Raw genomic sequence first — 13,635 nt, 5'->3', positions numbered from 1 at the left:
AAATTACGCTTACATAACTTAAATACTTCTAAAGTATTTGACACGTGAAAATTAGATTAGATTTTGATTAAATTCGTATTATTTAAAAAACCTTATTAAAACAGACACTTATTTTGCTCAGCGAATCCAAAAATGCAATAATATACGGGACATTCCATTTAAAAAAACGCAACTTTGATACCTTTCGAGCTTTTGGGACACCCTGTACATTACGAAAATATAATTTTTTTAAAATCAAACAAACTCAAACGAACAATCAAACGCAAACTTCCGTGCCGTATAGCGTGAATAACCCTGTATACAGGGCGATCGAAAATTACCGCTTGTTGCAAATACCTCCCAGTTCTGCACTCAGTTTGATAGTTGAATCACTTGCATTGTCAAGCAAGAAAAAAACGGGTGTTTCCGTTGGTTTTTGCTGATGTTAATTGGCACAAAGTGGCCGCCACAAAGGGCCTAACTAAGCTCGACTACATAAAGGCAACTTTGCGGCCGACGATGGGGAGTCCGGAGTAATTAGATTACGCAATAAAATGCTCGGAAAGCGGCGAAAGCGATATTTCGATGGTTGTTATGTAAATGACTTTTTTCCGTTGTTGTTGAACGACTGCTCGACGTGGCCGTAGCAAGGGCGCTTATTTGAATAACAAACCTGCCGACTGGCTTATTTTCGCTGATTCAAAGTGAAGTTGTTCCGCAATTTAACGCTGAACGCTTGTAATTGGAAATAGCATACGGACCTGTCGCAGTACCTGGAGAAGCACAGCGGCGGACTGGAGCCTCGCAACGTGCGCCTTTTCCTATTCCAGCTGCTGCGGGGGCTCTCCTACTGCCACAAGCGGCTGGTGCTCCATCGGGATGTTAAACCGCAAAATCTCCTCATCTCCGAGATCGGGGAACTGAAGCTGGCCGACTTCGGCTTGGCCCGGGCTAAAAGCGTGCCTAGTCACACATACAGGTAAGCTCGCATGCAACGATTTTCATTAGCAAATGCTCACCTCGTATTATTGCAGCCACGAAGTGGTCACTTTGTGGTACCGGCCTCCAGACGTCCTGCTGGGCTCCACCGAGTACTCGACCAGCCTGGATATGTGGGGTGTGGGATGCATCTTTGTAGAAATGATCACCGGCATGGCGATTTTTCCCGGCGTGCGTGAGACTTACGATCAACTGGATAAAATTTTCAAGGTACGTCCTCCTATCGACCGGGTGTAAAATGGGGTGAAGCAGCCTCGTTCGTCTGCCTTCAGGTGCTGGGCACTCCAAGCGAAGACGATTGGTGCGGATGCACGCGACTGCCCGGCTACAAACCCCACAAGCTGGGCAACTACCGATCCAGAAGACTGGGGTTGTGCTGGCCGGCGTTACACGACGTAGTCCATGGAGAAGCCATGGCAACCGCCCTGCTCCAGTTGGACCCCACCAAGAGGATCGGTGCCGAGGACGCCATGCACCATCGGTAAGACATCCACCTTAACCACCTCTAGCTTACCTGTATTTATTTCAATTGTTGCCAGGTATTTCGAAGGGCTGCCCAAGAAGCTGCTTGAACTGCCAGAAGGTAAGTCGGAGAAAGGTTCAACAAGCCGCAATGTCTAGAATGGGGCTTTGTTCCAGATGCGTCAATATTCAGCGTGGAAGGGGTCCATCTTCATCCGGAAGAATACTCGGGAATAAAATGAGATTTAAAGCACCGGCTTCAGTTGGTTTGCAGGTCCAGGTATGAGAGCAAACAGGGGAAGCAATGACGTCGCGCTCCTTTTTCGTACCAATCCTCGTCCTCTAAGAACCTGTTTTGTGAGGTTTTTCCATGCAGTTGCCTGGAAAAGGGATGTCATGAAATGTTGCTTGCTACTCGGTTAAAAACCCGTGTGACTACTAAACACTAGCGTCGAATTGATAAGGAAACTGTCCAGCGGTGGAGAAACGGGGTAATTTCCTGCAGGTGGGCAAAGTCTTCTTCCGAGGTAATGATGCATTTGTTGAAAAAATTCCCATTAGCGTTGTGTTAAATTTAGCGACACATCGGCCCAAAAAAACCACTCTTTTGCACTGTGTCCCGGATGAGAATCCCGTTGGCAAGCAACTTGGTTGAATCAGAGTTTAAAAAATAGTACCATACGGATGCCTCATTTTCCCTTCTCCTCTTGGGCATAGTTAAAACCCAACTTCAATTAAGCTGATTTAGTGATGCATCGTGCAATGACGCTTCTCTTATTAAACTCACAACATCTACATCTTTAGTAGTATTTTCTCTAAATAAAAACCAAGCAATGATAAAGCCAACTCTTGTTTTGTTGTTAAATTAGGTGCGCTCCAATGCAGATACAAAGCGACTCATTGATGTTTTATATCGGCATTGGCTTGAATGTCTTATGTGTGTGTGTGTGTAAGAAAACTGTGATCGAAAAATGCATTTAGACGAACCAGACCAAACGTTTTTGGAACGGCACAGTGAGGACAATTGAAAAATGGCTAACTCATTCCTTCCATAGTGCTCAATTAAAACTCGTGTATTAAACTAATTAGGGACGACTCAACCGTCTTCGACTAAGACACTCAGTTTTTGCATTCAAGCAACCCGAGACTTGCGGATTAAACTAGTATCTTCTGTACATAAGTAATAGCGAAAATCACCTTGTTGAGTTACGCGAATAAATAGCCATTTTTAGTTTAGCAGTTATGTTGCCATAAGGAAATAGTGACGCTTCGAAAAATTCGCTTGTGGCTAACGTAACTGAGTATAATCCTGTGTAAATAACCGAAGAAACAGTCGTTAAGTGCCAAACGAGGCACTTGTAGGTTTTCGATTTAGACGCGTAGGCCGAAAAAAATTAGGGTTTCCACTAATTACCACTAGGACAGGCCTAAGAGCTGAACGAGTGAATCCATCTGCAATGAGGGGTCTTTTCTAGAAGTTTTAGAATGTATTTAATATAATATTGTACTGTAGGTAGAAAAGCTAGCCGTTCTTCAGCGAGTGGCAACTGTTGATGCCTAAGCTCGATCGCTGAAGAATCAACTAAAGTTACAATCAAAAGCACTAATTTTTTGCCGCAGTGCACAGCTTATCCCCATGGACGTCCATTAACCACAACCGTCTCATTTTCTATCTGTGAATTTTGTACATTAAGCGTTGAAATTAGGTAATTGTCGCACATCCGCTCCTTGTTCGGAGTGAAATGGGCGATACATGGCTGAAGCATATGAGAATTTCTATATATACATATATTTTTACGCAATTTTTCACCAATCATTCTCCCAAATGCACGCTGCAACTTTGCGCGTTATTTTCTCTGGTTCTACTGTTTCAAAGTAGAGTTTCCACCATATCAACTACTGGTGAGAAACTATAATCTGCAAACACACCCGCCCTTTAGAGAATAATTTCTTTAAAGGTGCTTTAGGAAACAAATGCGGTTTTTTTTTATTAAACTACCGGCAGAAGCCCGTCAAGCTTTCGACATATTCCGACGATTTTCCACCGGAGAGTATCGGGGAATGTGCCGAAACCTTAATAGAGTTGTTCGGAGTGTAAAATGAACTCTTCGTGATAAAGAGTGAATTGTTTTTGTTGAGCAAATAGGTGTTTTAGATAATGTCGCGTGAATGATCGTTTATATCGGAAGTCATGTAACTAACATAAGGACTATTGAGCGGAAAGCGAACAGCGGCCATGATTTGCGATATAAAATGTTAAAAATTGTTCACTGTTGCAATAGTGGAATCCACTGTTCAGGTACTGTTGCGTTTGTACATAGGGAATAGTTGTTTATATATATCTAGGTTATTATAAGAAATATTAATAAATGTCTTTGTATAAAACCAACGTGTTTTTGTCGGCCATTTCCCCCAACCCACTGACATGAGAAAAATAAAAAAAATACAGTTTTTACATCTATAATTTACACCTATAACTGCCTGAACACAGAGCGAATGACGTGCTTATGCAGTATGAAAGGAAATAGTAACTAAAAAATTATAAAGGGACAATGTCAGTATTCAGTAAACGCAAATCTACACACAATTTAAAGTAAACATCCTACCAACTGGTCTAAATATACATCATCTCGGCCATAGAGCTCATTTTCTTAGGAATATGCACTGAAGTCTCAAAGTAGCTAGCTAGTTCATCTATGGTAACATCACATGGGGGATTCACATTTAGCCTGGCTTGATGGGAACAGCTGGCTACGCCACTTAAATCGGCACTGGCCAAACTACGAAGTCCGTCTACTGGTGATTGGCGCCTTGGTAGACTGCAACCATCCAAAGTTAATTGTTTGCATGCATTCACCAGCTTCTTAAAGTCCTTCTCTCTTGATCTGGAGCACTGTCCAAACAATTTGTCGTTCTCTTTGGTTTTCCTGTGATGTCCTTTGAACTTCACTATGTTTAAAACGGGATCCTGAATAATTTTCCGGGTATTACGCTTGAAAGACGTGGTCTTCTTCACATTGCCTTTCGAGTGATGACAATGACAAACTGGGGCGCCTGGATTCGTAATACTAGACAATGATTTCGATCGTCTTCGGAATGGGTTGCCGTGCACCTCTTTACGCTGCTGTTTCGGCCCTTCTAATTCTAGTTTTTGTAGACAGGTGGATAGTTTTAAGTCCGCTTCGTCCATTTTGCTCTACAATTTTACCACTCTTTAAAAAATCTGGTACAATTAATGCTATTTACGGAGCCTTCGAATTGGCGTGGAGACTATTAGATGAATTTGCACTTACCATTGTTTGCACAAATAAGCATTATATATTTTTTATACCACACCACAGTAGACCTATTATGGGGCTACTTTTTAGAAAAAATCACTTGTTTACAAACACCACTGACACATCTAAATAATTATTAATAATAATGGCGACGAACAGGAACAGGTCAAACACCAGTAGTTTCCTGTCATTTGCCAGCTGCACCAACCCACAAATCACTGCGCTACTGGCAACATCGGATTGTTATCTATTTGGTGATCATGTACTTTATGTCTACATTTTGCAACTTGGGCATTTACCCCCTATAACTTGCTTAAAAAATTGCAATTTTCTTCCTAGCCGATTTTGCATAATTTAGCATAAAAAACTTAAAGAACAAATGTACTAACAAACAAGCGAAAATTTATAATTCAACATAAAAGCCTTTTAGCACCGTTGCCATGTGTGACAAACCTAGCTAATCTGGTGTCAATGAACGTCCTTTATCATCGTAGGCCTGTCAAAGTTTGACAGGCCCACGATAAAAAATGGAGTTCTTTGTTTTGTGACGTCTTAAATGTTAAGTTCTAGCTTTAAATAAATAAGAATAAATGTCTGTGTTAACCGGTATTACATGAATCAATCTGAATCAAACGTATGGTTCCTACCGGTGCCATGACAGAACCCCAAAATACTCGTTTCGACACATCCGAAGAACGACTGATCGCCAAAGAGGCAAACGCCCAGAAATTAAAGTCCACTGGTTTGCTGAAGAACGGATTTAAACTGAATTTGAGAAAGAAAAATGGATACAAGACGGTGTTGTCGAAGAGCAATGAAGATCTATGCACGCATAACTTAATATTGAACAATACAGATGACAATAATGGAGTACAAAACCAGTCGGGGAGGGAAAGTGATAGCGGAAAGGGCAGCCCGAAAACATCCCCTTTGGGGTCGCCCACAACCGACACTTGGTTCCACACATGGCCGGAACGAGTGGAAAAGGTGATTATTAAAGGGCAACTACTTTCAGCATCTAAAACTCGAACGTTTTTAGCTGAAAACCGCTGACTCCAGTCCGGAGAAATCTGACGAGCAAAACGGAAATTCAGCGTCAGACCCACATAGCGTGAATAACAAACTAACACTGAATGAAGCATTAAAGAACATATCACTAGCTTATAGTCCGGTGACCAGGAAGCTTCACATCGTAGAAGACCTACCTGCTATTAAGAAAACTTCTGAATCTCAAGATGATCAAACTGACTGCGAAAGTAATTTTAGGTGTACATTAGGGGCTGGTGGCGACTTCACAGCAGCCAAGGTACTTCTGCATGCAAAGCGGCAAAACGACCTAAAATCCAAAGCGCGGTGTAAATTTGTAGGAAAATTCTAGTCCAACGAAAGTATTTGGCCATAGAAGGATTCAAGAGGGCTCATTCTCAAGCACCATATCAACGCTAAGCGAGCCGTCAACATCAGGAAGCCTGATCGACAGTGAGGATCGATCTTTGTCGAACTTTGGAGACGAAACCGTCGGTCCAGAGGAGAAAACCCGCAGGAAAAGCCTCACCCATTTCTTCACCAAGTAAACTACTCTCCAACATTTCTAATATCTCCCACCACACTGTCTTTCAGAAATGTGTTTTCCTGGAAATCAACCAACACCGATTCAACTGGAGGCAGTGTCTGGAAATTGTTCGGCAAAAACTCTTCCCAGTGCAACAATTCTCCTTTACATACCGTCGCCAGTTCATCAGCCTTAATTCAAATGAAGAGGTGAGTGAAAACCACAAGAGTTCAGCCAGACAATTACTTAAAAACCTTTTAATTAGGCCATCGTCTTTGCCTGCCAAGACTGTGGAAGAAGAACAAAAGCATGCTCAAGAATACAATGAAATTCTGGCGGCAGCCAAACGGAAAGAAGCCAGAAGCACTGCGGCCAAGGAGAAGCAAAAGAAGCTCCAGCTGCAGCAGGAAGAACAACAGGCAACTGCTGCCAAACACTTTTGTCAAAATGTGATACCGAATTGGAGTCAAATGTAAGAAAGGAATAGTTCAAATGGAATCGAAGTTTTAATACTTCTAATTGATTCCCGTATATTCTATCTTAATATTCAGGGAGAAAAACAAAAAGACGCAAGACCTTTGGTGGCAAGGACTGCCCTCGAGCGTAAGGGGCAAAGTCTGGCGTTTAGCCATCGGCAACGAACTGAATATAACTCAGCAACTGTACGAAATTTGCGTAACACGAGCGCAAAACAGACTGAACAGCCCTGAACCACCCCCATGCGAATATGAGAACGATCAGGTAAGTGAACTGAACTTTGAAGGCAAATTTCGCGAGCAAAACTCTTTAGGAAAGCAGCATGGACGTTATCGAATTGGATATCGCCAGAACGTTCCCCAATTTGGGCATATTCCAACAGGGCGGGCCTTATTCGGATGTTCTTCATTCGCTTCTGGCCGCGTACGTGTGCTTTAGGCCTGATGTGGGATACGTGCAGGGCATGTCTTACATAGCAGCGATTTTGATACTAAACATGGACGTTTGCGATGCTTTTATTTGTTTTGCAAACCTGCTTAATCAGCCCCTGCATCTGTCCGCCTTCACGCTGAACCAGCCCCAGATGAACGCCTACTACAGCGCCTACAATTGTGTTTTCAACAGCAATTTGCCCAAATTGTATGGGCACTTTGAAAAGGCCGGCCTTACGCCCGATTTGTACCTACTCGACTGGATTTACACGGTGTTTGCCAAGGCAATGCCTTTGGATGTGGCTTGCAGGATATGGGATCTTTTTCTAAGGGACGGGTACGAGTTCATTTTCCGAACAGCGCTAGGAATTCTCCACTTGTACCAAGCGAACCTCCTTACAATGGACTTCCTGCAAGGAGCTCAATTTCTTACAAAGTTGCCCGAAGACATGTCTTCGGATCAACTGTTCAAAAGCATCCAGAACATCACGACTTGCATAAGGAAAACTTGTTTTAGTGAAATAGTACATAGGTGTGCGACACAGCAATCCATGACTGACTTGTACAGGTAGTTGTAGTTTGAATGAAGCAGATCTGATATGGAACTGGGTCTCGATTTACTAAGTTGGCAGATTTTTTCATTAAACTCCATAATCATTGATACAAACGATCAAACGCAATGAACCAATTTTTTATTAGCTTAATAAATTTAAGATTTTATCGTTTTCCGTCCTGTGAAACCCTTCCACAATCTCACGACGAAGGGTAATTGAATGTTTATTTTGTCCAATTATCAGCATGTTGATCAAATTGTTTAAAACGCCTAAGTGCCGATTAAATGTCTCACTTTATAATGATTATATCGTTGCTATGTAGTATTTACGTTTATAAATTGTGATATTTATGTGAATATTCTATTATATTATTTGGAATTCTGTTTGTAAATATGGAAGTTGCATCTGCTTTTTAAATGCCCAACCAGATTGGACTTTTCGATCTGTTGATGTTTTGATATTAAGCACTTATTATTACTATTCGCTGGTTAAGACTATATTTTTTATAAAAATAATATTTTATTTATTCCCACATTGTTTTGCTACTTTCACGAACCAAATATCCCCTCATCCCCCCCAATCATTGATTTAATATATCTTAAGTTCGCAAGTCATTGACATGACATTCGTAAAAATTAGGAATTAAGGAACTGGGCAACCGGTCTTTAAAAAGGTTGTTTTTTATGACTTAAGGAAATTTTAAGAATTAAGCACTACAACGTTGGGTAATCCAGCATTTAATTAAATCAATGATTGGGGGGGATATTTGGTTCCATCTGGTTTAGAGCTTATGTTTAAGTCGAATCCAATCCAATATTAGAGGAGTGTAATAAGTTATAATAACGTCTGCTCCTAAAAAAACAAATCATATCACAACCAATCCCTTATCCTGCGTTAGAGAGTATATCAAAGGAAACGTGCGGTTTTTGATTTACCAGCGTGCAAACGACCCAATCCAGTTCAGAAAGGACAAGTTCATTGTACTAACCTGCTCTCCGATAGGAACCCAAAATCTCCATCAGAGCATCCTTCAGGTCAAAAACGCCCTTTTCAGCAGCCGCAAGAATCATGGCATATTCTCCGGAAACCTGGTAGACGAACATCGGGTATTCTGGGTATTTCTCGGTCACTTGCTTCAAAACGTCCATATTGGCCATTATGGGCTTCACCATCAGAAAGTCCGCTCCTGCAACAAACAATGCTAGAATAGCATCACTGCTGGCAATCGGTTGCTCATGTACCTTCGTCTATATCGCGCGCTGCCGCCCTTAAAGCCAACCCGCCGCTTCCTGGGGGCAATTGATAGCATTTGCGATCCCCTGAAGCGGGGCTGGACTTGGCCGCATCCCTAAACGGCCCGTAGAAGTTCGACGCAAATTTGCAACTATACGATAAAACCGCCACTGAGTTCTGCAGGTTGTTCTCAATCAGTAGCGACTTAATAGAGCCGATGCGACCGTCCAACATATCCGAAGGAGCCACTATTTGCGCCCCTGCAAGCCCCCCGCGTTAATCAAACATACTGCTGCCAAATGGGAATGTATTACCGGCCTTCGCATATGCCAGCGATATTTCGGCAATTCTCTTGATGCTCTTGGCGTTGTCGATGCTCCCGTTCTGACCCAAAATGCCGCAATGCCCATGAGAAGTATACGGGCATAAGCAGACGTCGCAAGCGATGGTAAGCTCGGGGAACCAGCGGCGCAGATGGGGCAGCGCTCGAACCACCGGGTTTTGGGGGCTGTCTGCATTAGAGCCTCTTTCGTCCTAGGTTGCAATTTTTTCGGTTAAATCACCCCGCCATTGGCTCATTCACTTGCCTTGTGCAGCGACTCTGCTACACCAAAGGCCATAATGGAAGTTAAGCCGTTTTTTACGAGTCCATCCAGATGTTCCTTTAGTTTATTGATGCCGTAGCGGCAAACGCCTGGCATGCTGGGGATCGATTGCACTTCATTATCCGCTTCTCTGGAAAAGTTCAAATCATTGCTGATAACATACAAATATTAAACCAGCGCATTTTCCTTTTTCTCCAAATTCTAGTAGCCTTGACCTGGCTTTAGCATTACTGGCGGTTTTAAGCGATTATCAACCTACTTAATTGAATAAAATGAGTGTAAAATATGGGAAAATAACCTTACATAATGAACACGGGGTACATGAGGTTCTGGGGCGTAATTTCGGTCCGCAGCGCCTGCCAACCCCTGAGAGTCTTGTTAAAAAAGCCCCCGTGTAATATATGTCTTTTCTGGACCACATTCTTGTACTCAGCGCTCATGTTCGCGACGAAATGCCCTGAAATATCGAAACCTTAGCTACGAAGCGCTCAGCTCACCGGACGATAGGGGGGAGTAAAATATCAATTACCTGGCCTCAGTAAGCACAAAATCAATTAATTGCTAGGAAAGAAATTGTTTTCAATTGAATTAATCTTTAATCTAATTCAAACTTGACAACTTGCGAGCAGATATCAATCATCCAGCGCTATCCTTGTCCTACCCGTAGGGACAGAGAGAAATCAAACGCACATGGCTTACAGTGAAAATTGCGGCGCCGCGGCAACAGTGGGCGCGGTTCACACCGAGTAGGGGGCAAGCGCAAAAAAAAACTTAATAAAAAAACCGAGCAAACAAATTTCCAGTATTTACTTGTTTAAGAAACATGTTTTAAATACTGTCATTATAAATTTAAATATATAACAAAAAAATCTACAAAATGAACTAGACGGCTTCTAGTAGGAGAATCTAGATGTTTCCGGGGAAAACGCCCTCAGCTCGTTGCTCGTCCCATTTCTCAACCCAGGTGTTGGGGCACAAAGCGTGGAACACCTTCTTGAAATAATCACAAGGCGCGTAGTTTTCCCCTCGGATTCGCTGGCATCGATAATAGTCCACATAGCTTTGGTAGCAGTGTCTGGTCTGGTTGGTGTTGGGGAAACGGGGGTCGAATGGAACGGTCTCAAGAGCTTCTACCACCATTTTGCTGCAAACAAGTTATGTAGACGACAGTGCAATAACTGGCCGAAAATTCCCGCCCTAAAACGTCCACTTTTCCACTTTTGACATAGAGCGCAACTAATTTATAAAACACAAATGGTTCAAAATAAACTAGGATTTTTCTGGAAACATTCACATAATTAGAACACAAACAAAAAAGTTTTCGCTTTTCTACCGTAACCCTAAACTGAAAGTAAAAAATACACATGAATAAAATTATTAACTACAAGCAACTGCTTCGAGGGTTGCATGGAAACACATCTTAACATAACTAGAATTACTTTTAAGAAAGTTCAACAGTCATCATTTGACCAGAGGTCTGGTTTTGGAATCATCATCACAGTGTACTTCTTTGTATTTTCTCACTTCCTGCATGTAGACCGACCAGGCGTCCTGAGCAGAGTTCGCTTCCTCTTCGACGTTACGGACTTTGGCGACCATCCCAGTTTTCAGTACTTTGCCGCCCCGGCGCTTGCCAAACGCCCCAAATACCGGTTTTTTTGGAACGGTCTCTTCGGAGGGCTCCTCCTTCACTTTCTGTTCCTCCTGCATTTTCTTGAACATCTCCAAGAAAGAGCCGTCGTTCTTGAAGGGGATGGGCGCGTGGTCGGATTCCGGCTGAGAATCGGCGCCAACATCCTCCTCCGAGTCCTCTCTCCTTATGTCCTCGTCAACTAAATCTCCGTCAAAATCTTCGCCCCGTTTTCTATGGGCTGTATAGTCGTATTTCGAACTTTTGCGCTCTCGCTCACTTCTAAACGACTTTGAGATCGAATGGCTTCTGGAGTTCGACCTGGACTTGTACGATTTTTTCCTTGATCCGTAGGATCGCGACCGGGAGCGGTGTCGAGGACGCCTTCTTTGTCTGTGCCTGTACTCAGGTGATCGAGAACGCGATCTAGAAGAAGAGTATTTCCTTCGCCGGCGTCTAGAATGTGAACGAGACCGTCGACGCCTGCTTCTCGAATAGCTTCTAGATCGTCTAGAATACGATCGCGAACGCTTCCGGCGCCGTCGTCGTTCATGACTCCTGCTACGTGATCTTAAACCTGTCTTTTCAGAAGACACTGCCCTTTCCTCAGCCAGGCATTGCAAAGCCTGGCTGAACGAGGGCTCAATCTGTTTGATACCTTCAAGCTGGTCAAGATCAATTTGACTGTGAACGCTGCTTGACGCTTCGGGGCCTTCATATTCCGTCCCCGGAGGCGGCGGGTTGTTCCAGTCGTATCGACTCATTCCTGTGAATCGATGTGGAAGTGTGACACCTACAAGAGAACTTAACAAATATAGAACTGCTGCTAGAGCTTGCAGGTAATTAAGACTGACATTGGGGCGCTTTGATAGCCAACAGCCCCCAAGCTCTATGTCAAAAATGCGGGGACTCGACCTAACGCCGTACTTACAGTGCTGTTAGGTAATCAATGAGCAAGTGACGTTTTTCGGGCAGATTTTCCGCAATAGGACGCAAACATCACAAGATCTAAATCTAGTCGCCCCGAACAGGGCTCAAAGGACCAAATCGGGTTGGTTTCGTAATAAGTTTGGGGTGTTTACCTTCTCAGTAGAATTTGGGAACACTCGACACAAGAAACGCAAAATGGCTTCCACTGGTATGGTTTTGACAATCGCTAAGCACCGTTGCCGATGCTAATGATGACAATTCCCCATGTTAATCCCCAAAACAATTTTAGTTGGCAATTGTTCAATATAATCGTCTAATCATCTAATGATTAGCTGGCGCTGATCAGCGCCTTCATTGGTTTAAATACCGGGCGACCATCTGACCGGGTAAATTTTCGCGAGTAAATACCAAGCGAGTAGGCCTGGGAAAATTTTGGCAACCTGGAAACGCTGCAAGATCAATGGGCAATGCTACCAACCAAGTGCGGTTGATGGAAAAAATTTCCTGCCTTAATATGCGATTTGCAACAAAATAGTGAAAACGCCGCTTGGGAAATACAAAACAAAAATAACTGTAAACCTGCAGTTACATTAAAAGTCATTGAACCGCTTCTCCTTGAATGAAATATTTTCGCCAAAATTTCCATTCGGCTCAATGGTCTAGGGGTATGATTCTCGCTTTGGGTGCGAGAGGTCCCGGGTTCAAATCCCGGTTGAGCCCTTACTTTTAGCAAAATTCTGTTACAAATTGCGGAAAACGCGTAGCTGAACCTTTCGAAAAAGTGCTGTTTTTTGTTTTAAGAGACCAATAATAGCACGAAAATTGTCATTTTTATTCCTTAGTTACTAATGCTGATTTTCTAGCTCAAAAAAGTCGCACTTACAAGAAAGAAAACGGTAAATGTTTGCGTCCTTGGATGCCAGAGACCGTCAAGCGCAATGACAGTAAACGTCAGGTAGAAGCTAGCTGGAAAAATCAACTTTTCTAGATGAAAATCACACTTCGGATCGCGAAAATACCATTAAACGACGGAGAAAAAAACACCGTTTCCGAAATGCAGAAATTTCCCGCACAAAAATGCAAAAAACTGGCGATTGTCTAAAATTTGACGGAGCAATTTGGCCAACGGTTCGCCCTATTCACTGATAAACAAAAGACTAACTTTTTGGCATGCGTATTGATGAAACTTCATCATTCTGGAACCCATCAAACTTATACAGGGTGGCCCTAAATCAAGGGCGGATCTAGGGGGGGGGTCATGGGGGTCATGACCCCCCTCCCATTCAATTATCTATCCAACGATGCCAAAACAAATTATCTGGCTCGAATGATTCTTGGGAAACTTCGAAAAAAGCGGCGTCATGTTCAAGTGGATTTTGCAACTCAAAAAAAACCAAGCAAACCTAAAATTTCTTGAATTCAAGTCTTTTTTGAGAAAACTGCCAACATTTCCCCATCCATGGTTCACTTTCTAAAAAGGCCATTTATTTCTCTCTAGAATGATG

The 13,635-nt window shown here is 42.8% G+C and overlaps 6 protein-coding genes and 1 non-coding gene across 17 annotated transcripts in view; 3 read left to right on the top strand and 4 right to left on the bottom strand.

Moving 5' to 3' along the window:
• LOC109541749 (cyclin-dependent kinase 14) overlaps positions 1–3,825 on the top strand; it is a 34,949-nt gene extending 31,124 nt beyond the window's left edge. For all 6 annotated transcript variants that reach the window (XM_048669639.1, XM_048669638.1, XM_019910679.2 and 3 more), the window contains 5 exons: positions 732–958; positions 1,014–1,188; positions 1,251–1,459; positions 1,518–1,561; positions 1,618–3,825. In XM_048669639.1, the coding sequence (XP_048525596.1) occupies positions 732–958; positions 1,014–1,188; positions 1,251–1,459; positions 1,518–1,561; positions 1,618–1,682 (720 nt within the window). In that variant the 3' untranslated portion in view covers positions 1,683–3,825. The remainder of the gene's footprint in view (positions 1–731; positions 959–1,013; positions 1,189–1,250; positions 1,460–1,517; positions 1,562–1,617) is intronic.
• LOC109541745 (delta-aminolevulinic acid dehydratase) lies at positions 1,307–10,221 on the bottom strand. 2 transcript variants are annotated; one of them, XM_048669640.1, is made up of 7 exons: positions 10,100–10,221; positions 9,874–10,027; positions 9,553–9,700; positions 9,280–9,499; positions 8,974–9,225; positions 8,721–8,918; positions 1,307–1,820 (listed from the first exon to the last, which is right to left on the bottom strand). In XM_048669640.1, exons 2-7 carry the CDS (start codon positions 10,008–10,010, stop codon positions 1,783–1,785), a joined length of 993 nt encoding a protein of 330 aa, XP_048525597.1. In that variant the 5' UTR covers positions 10,011–10,027; positions 10,100–10,221; the 3' UTR covers positions 1,307–1,782. The 2 variants fall into 2 exon arrangements, with proteins under 2 accessions (XP_048525597.1, XP_019766235.1); XM_019910676.2 differs by lacking the exon at positions 1,307–1,820 and adding an exon at positions 8,232–8,584 and having other exon boundaries at positions 10,100–10,220.
• On the bottom strand, positions 3,887–4,971 carry LOC109541752. The gene is made up of 2 exons (XM_019910687.2): positions 4,734–4,971; positions 3,887–4,636 (listed from the first exon to the last, which is right to left on the bottom strand). Exons 1-2 carry the CDS (start codon positions 4,734–4,736, stop codon positions 4,055–4,057), a joined length of 585 nt encoding a protein of 194 aa, XP_019766246.2. The 5' UTR covers positions 4,737–4,971; the 3' UTR covers positions 3,887–4,054.
• LOC109541743 (TBC1 domain family member 14) lies at positions 5,229–8,264 on the top strand. The gene is made up of 7 exons (XM_019910675.2): positions 5,229–5,705; positions 5,758–6,024; positions 6,086–6,288; positions 6,339–6,479; positions 6,536–6,742; positions 6,822–7,011; positions 7,061–8,264. The coding sequence occupies exons 1-7, from the start codon at positions 5,355–5,357 to the stop codon at positions 7,748–7,750; spliced, it is 2,049 nt and encodes a 682-aa protein (XP_019766234.2). The 5' UTR covers positions 5,229–5,354; the 3' UTR covers positions 7,751–8,264.
• Positions 10,222–10,362: 141 nt separating the features above from the next.
• The window catches only part of LOC109541786 (cytochrome c oxidase subunit 12, mitochondrial), a 14,308-nt gene continuing 11,035 nt past the window's right edge, over positions 10,363–13,635 (bottom strand). For all 4 annotated transcript variants that reach the window (XM_048669634.1, XM_048669635.1, XM_019910747.2 and 1 more), the window contains one exon: positions 10,363–10,714. Coding sequence is in view for 1 of the 4 variants with exons in the window: in XM_048669637.1 (XP_048525594.1) it covers positions 10,477–10,710 (234 nt within the window). In the remaining 3 variants the exon portion in view is untranslated. The remainder of the gene's footprint in view (positions 10,715–13,635) is intronic.
• Positions 10,829–13,307, bottom strand: LOC109541746 (serine/Arginine-related protein 53). Of its 2 annotated transcripts, none has more exons than XM_019910677.2 (3): positions 13,014–13,307; positions 12,132–12,375; positions 10,829–11,993 (listed from the first exon to the last, which is right to left on the bottom strand). In XM_019910677.2, the coding sequence occupies exon 3, from the start codon at positions 11,962–11,964 to the stop codon at positions 11,032–11,034; it is 933 nt and encodes a 310-aa protein (XP_019766236.1). In that variant the 5' UTR covers positions 11,965–11,993; positions 12,132–12,375; positions 13,014–13,307; the 3' UTR covers positions 10,829–11,031. The 2 variants fall into 2 exon arrangements, with proteins under 2 accessions (XP_019766236.1, XP_048525598.1); XM_048669641.1 differs by having other exon boundaries at positions 12,283–12,375; positions 13,014–13,300.
• Trnap-ugg lies at positions 12,779–12,850 on the top strand. Its single transcript has one exon. It is a non-coding gene; the product is annotated as a tRNA-Pro (tRNA).

This window comes from Dendroctonus ponderosae, unplaced genomic scaffold (genome assembly GCF_020466585.1).
Source record: "Dendroctonus ponderosae isolate FM_Combo_2020 unplaced genomic scaffold, Dpon_F_20191213v2 Dpon_F_20191213_9, whole genome shotgun sequence".
NCBI lineage: Eukaryota > Metazoa > Arthropoda > Insecta > Coleoptera > Curculionidae > Dendroctonus > Dendroctonus ponderosae.
This window is presented reverse-complemented; position numbering and strand designations above follow the sequence as displayed.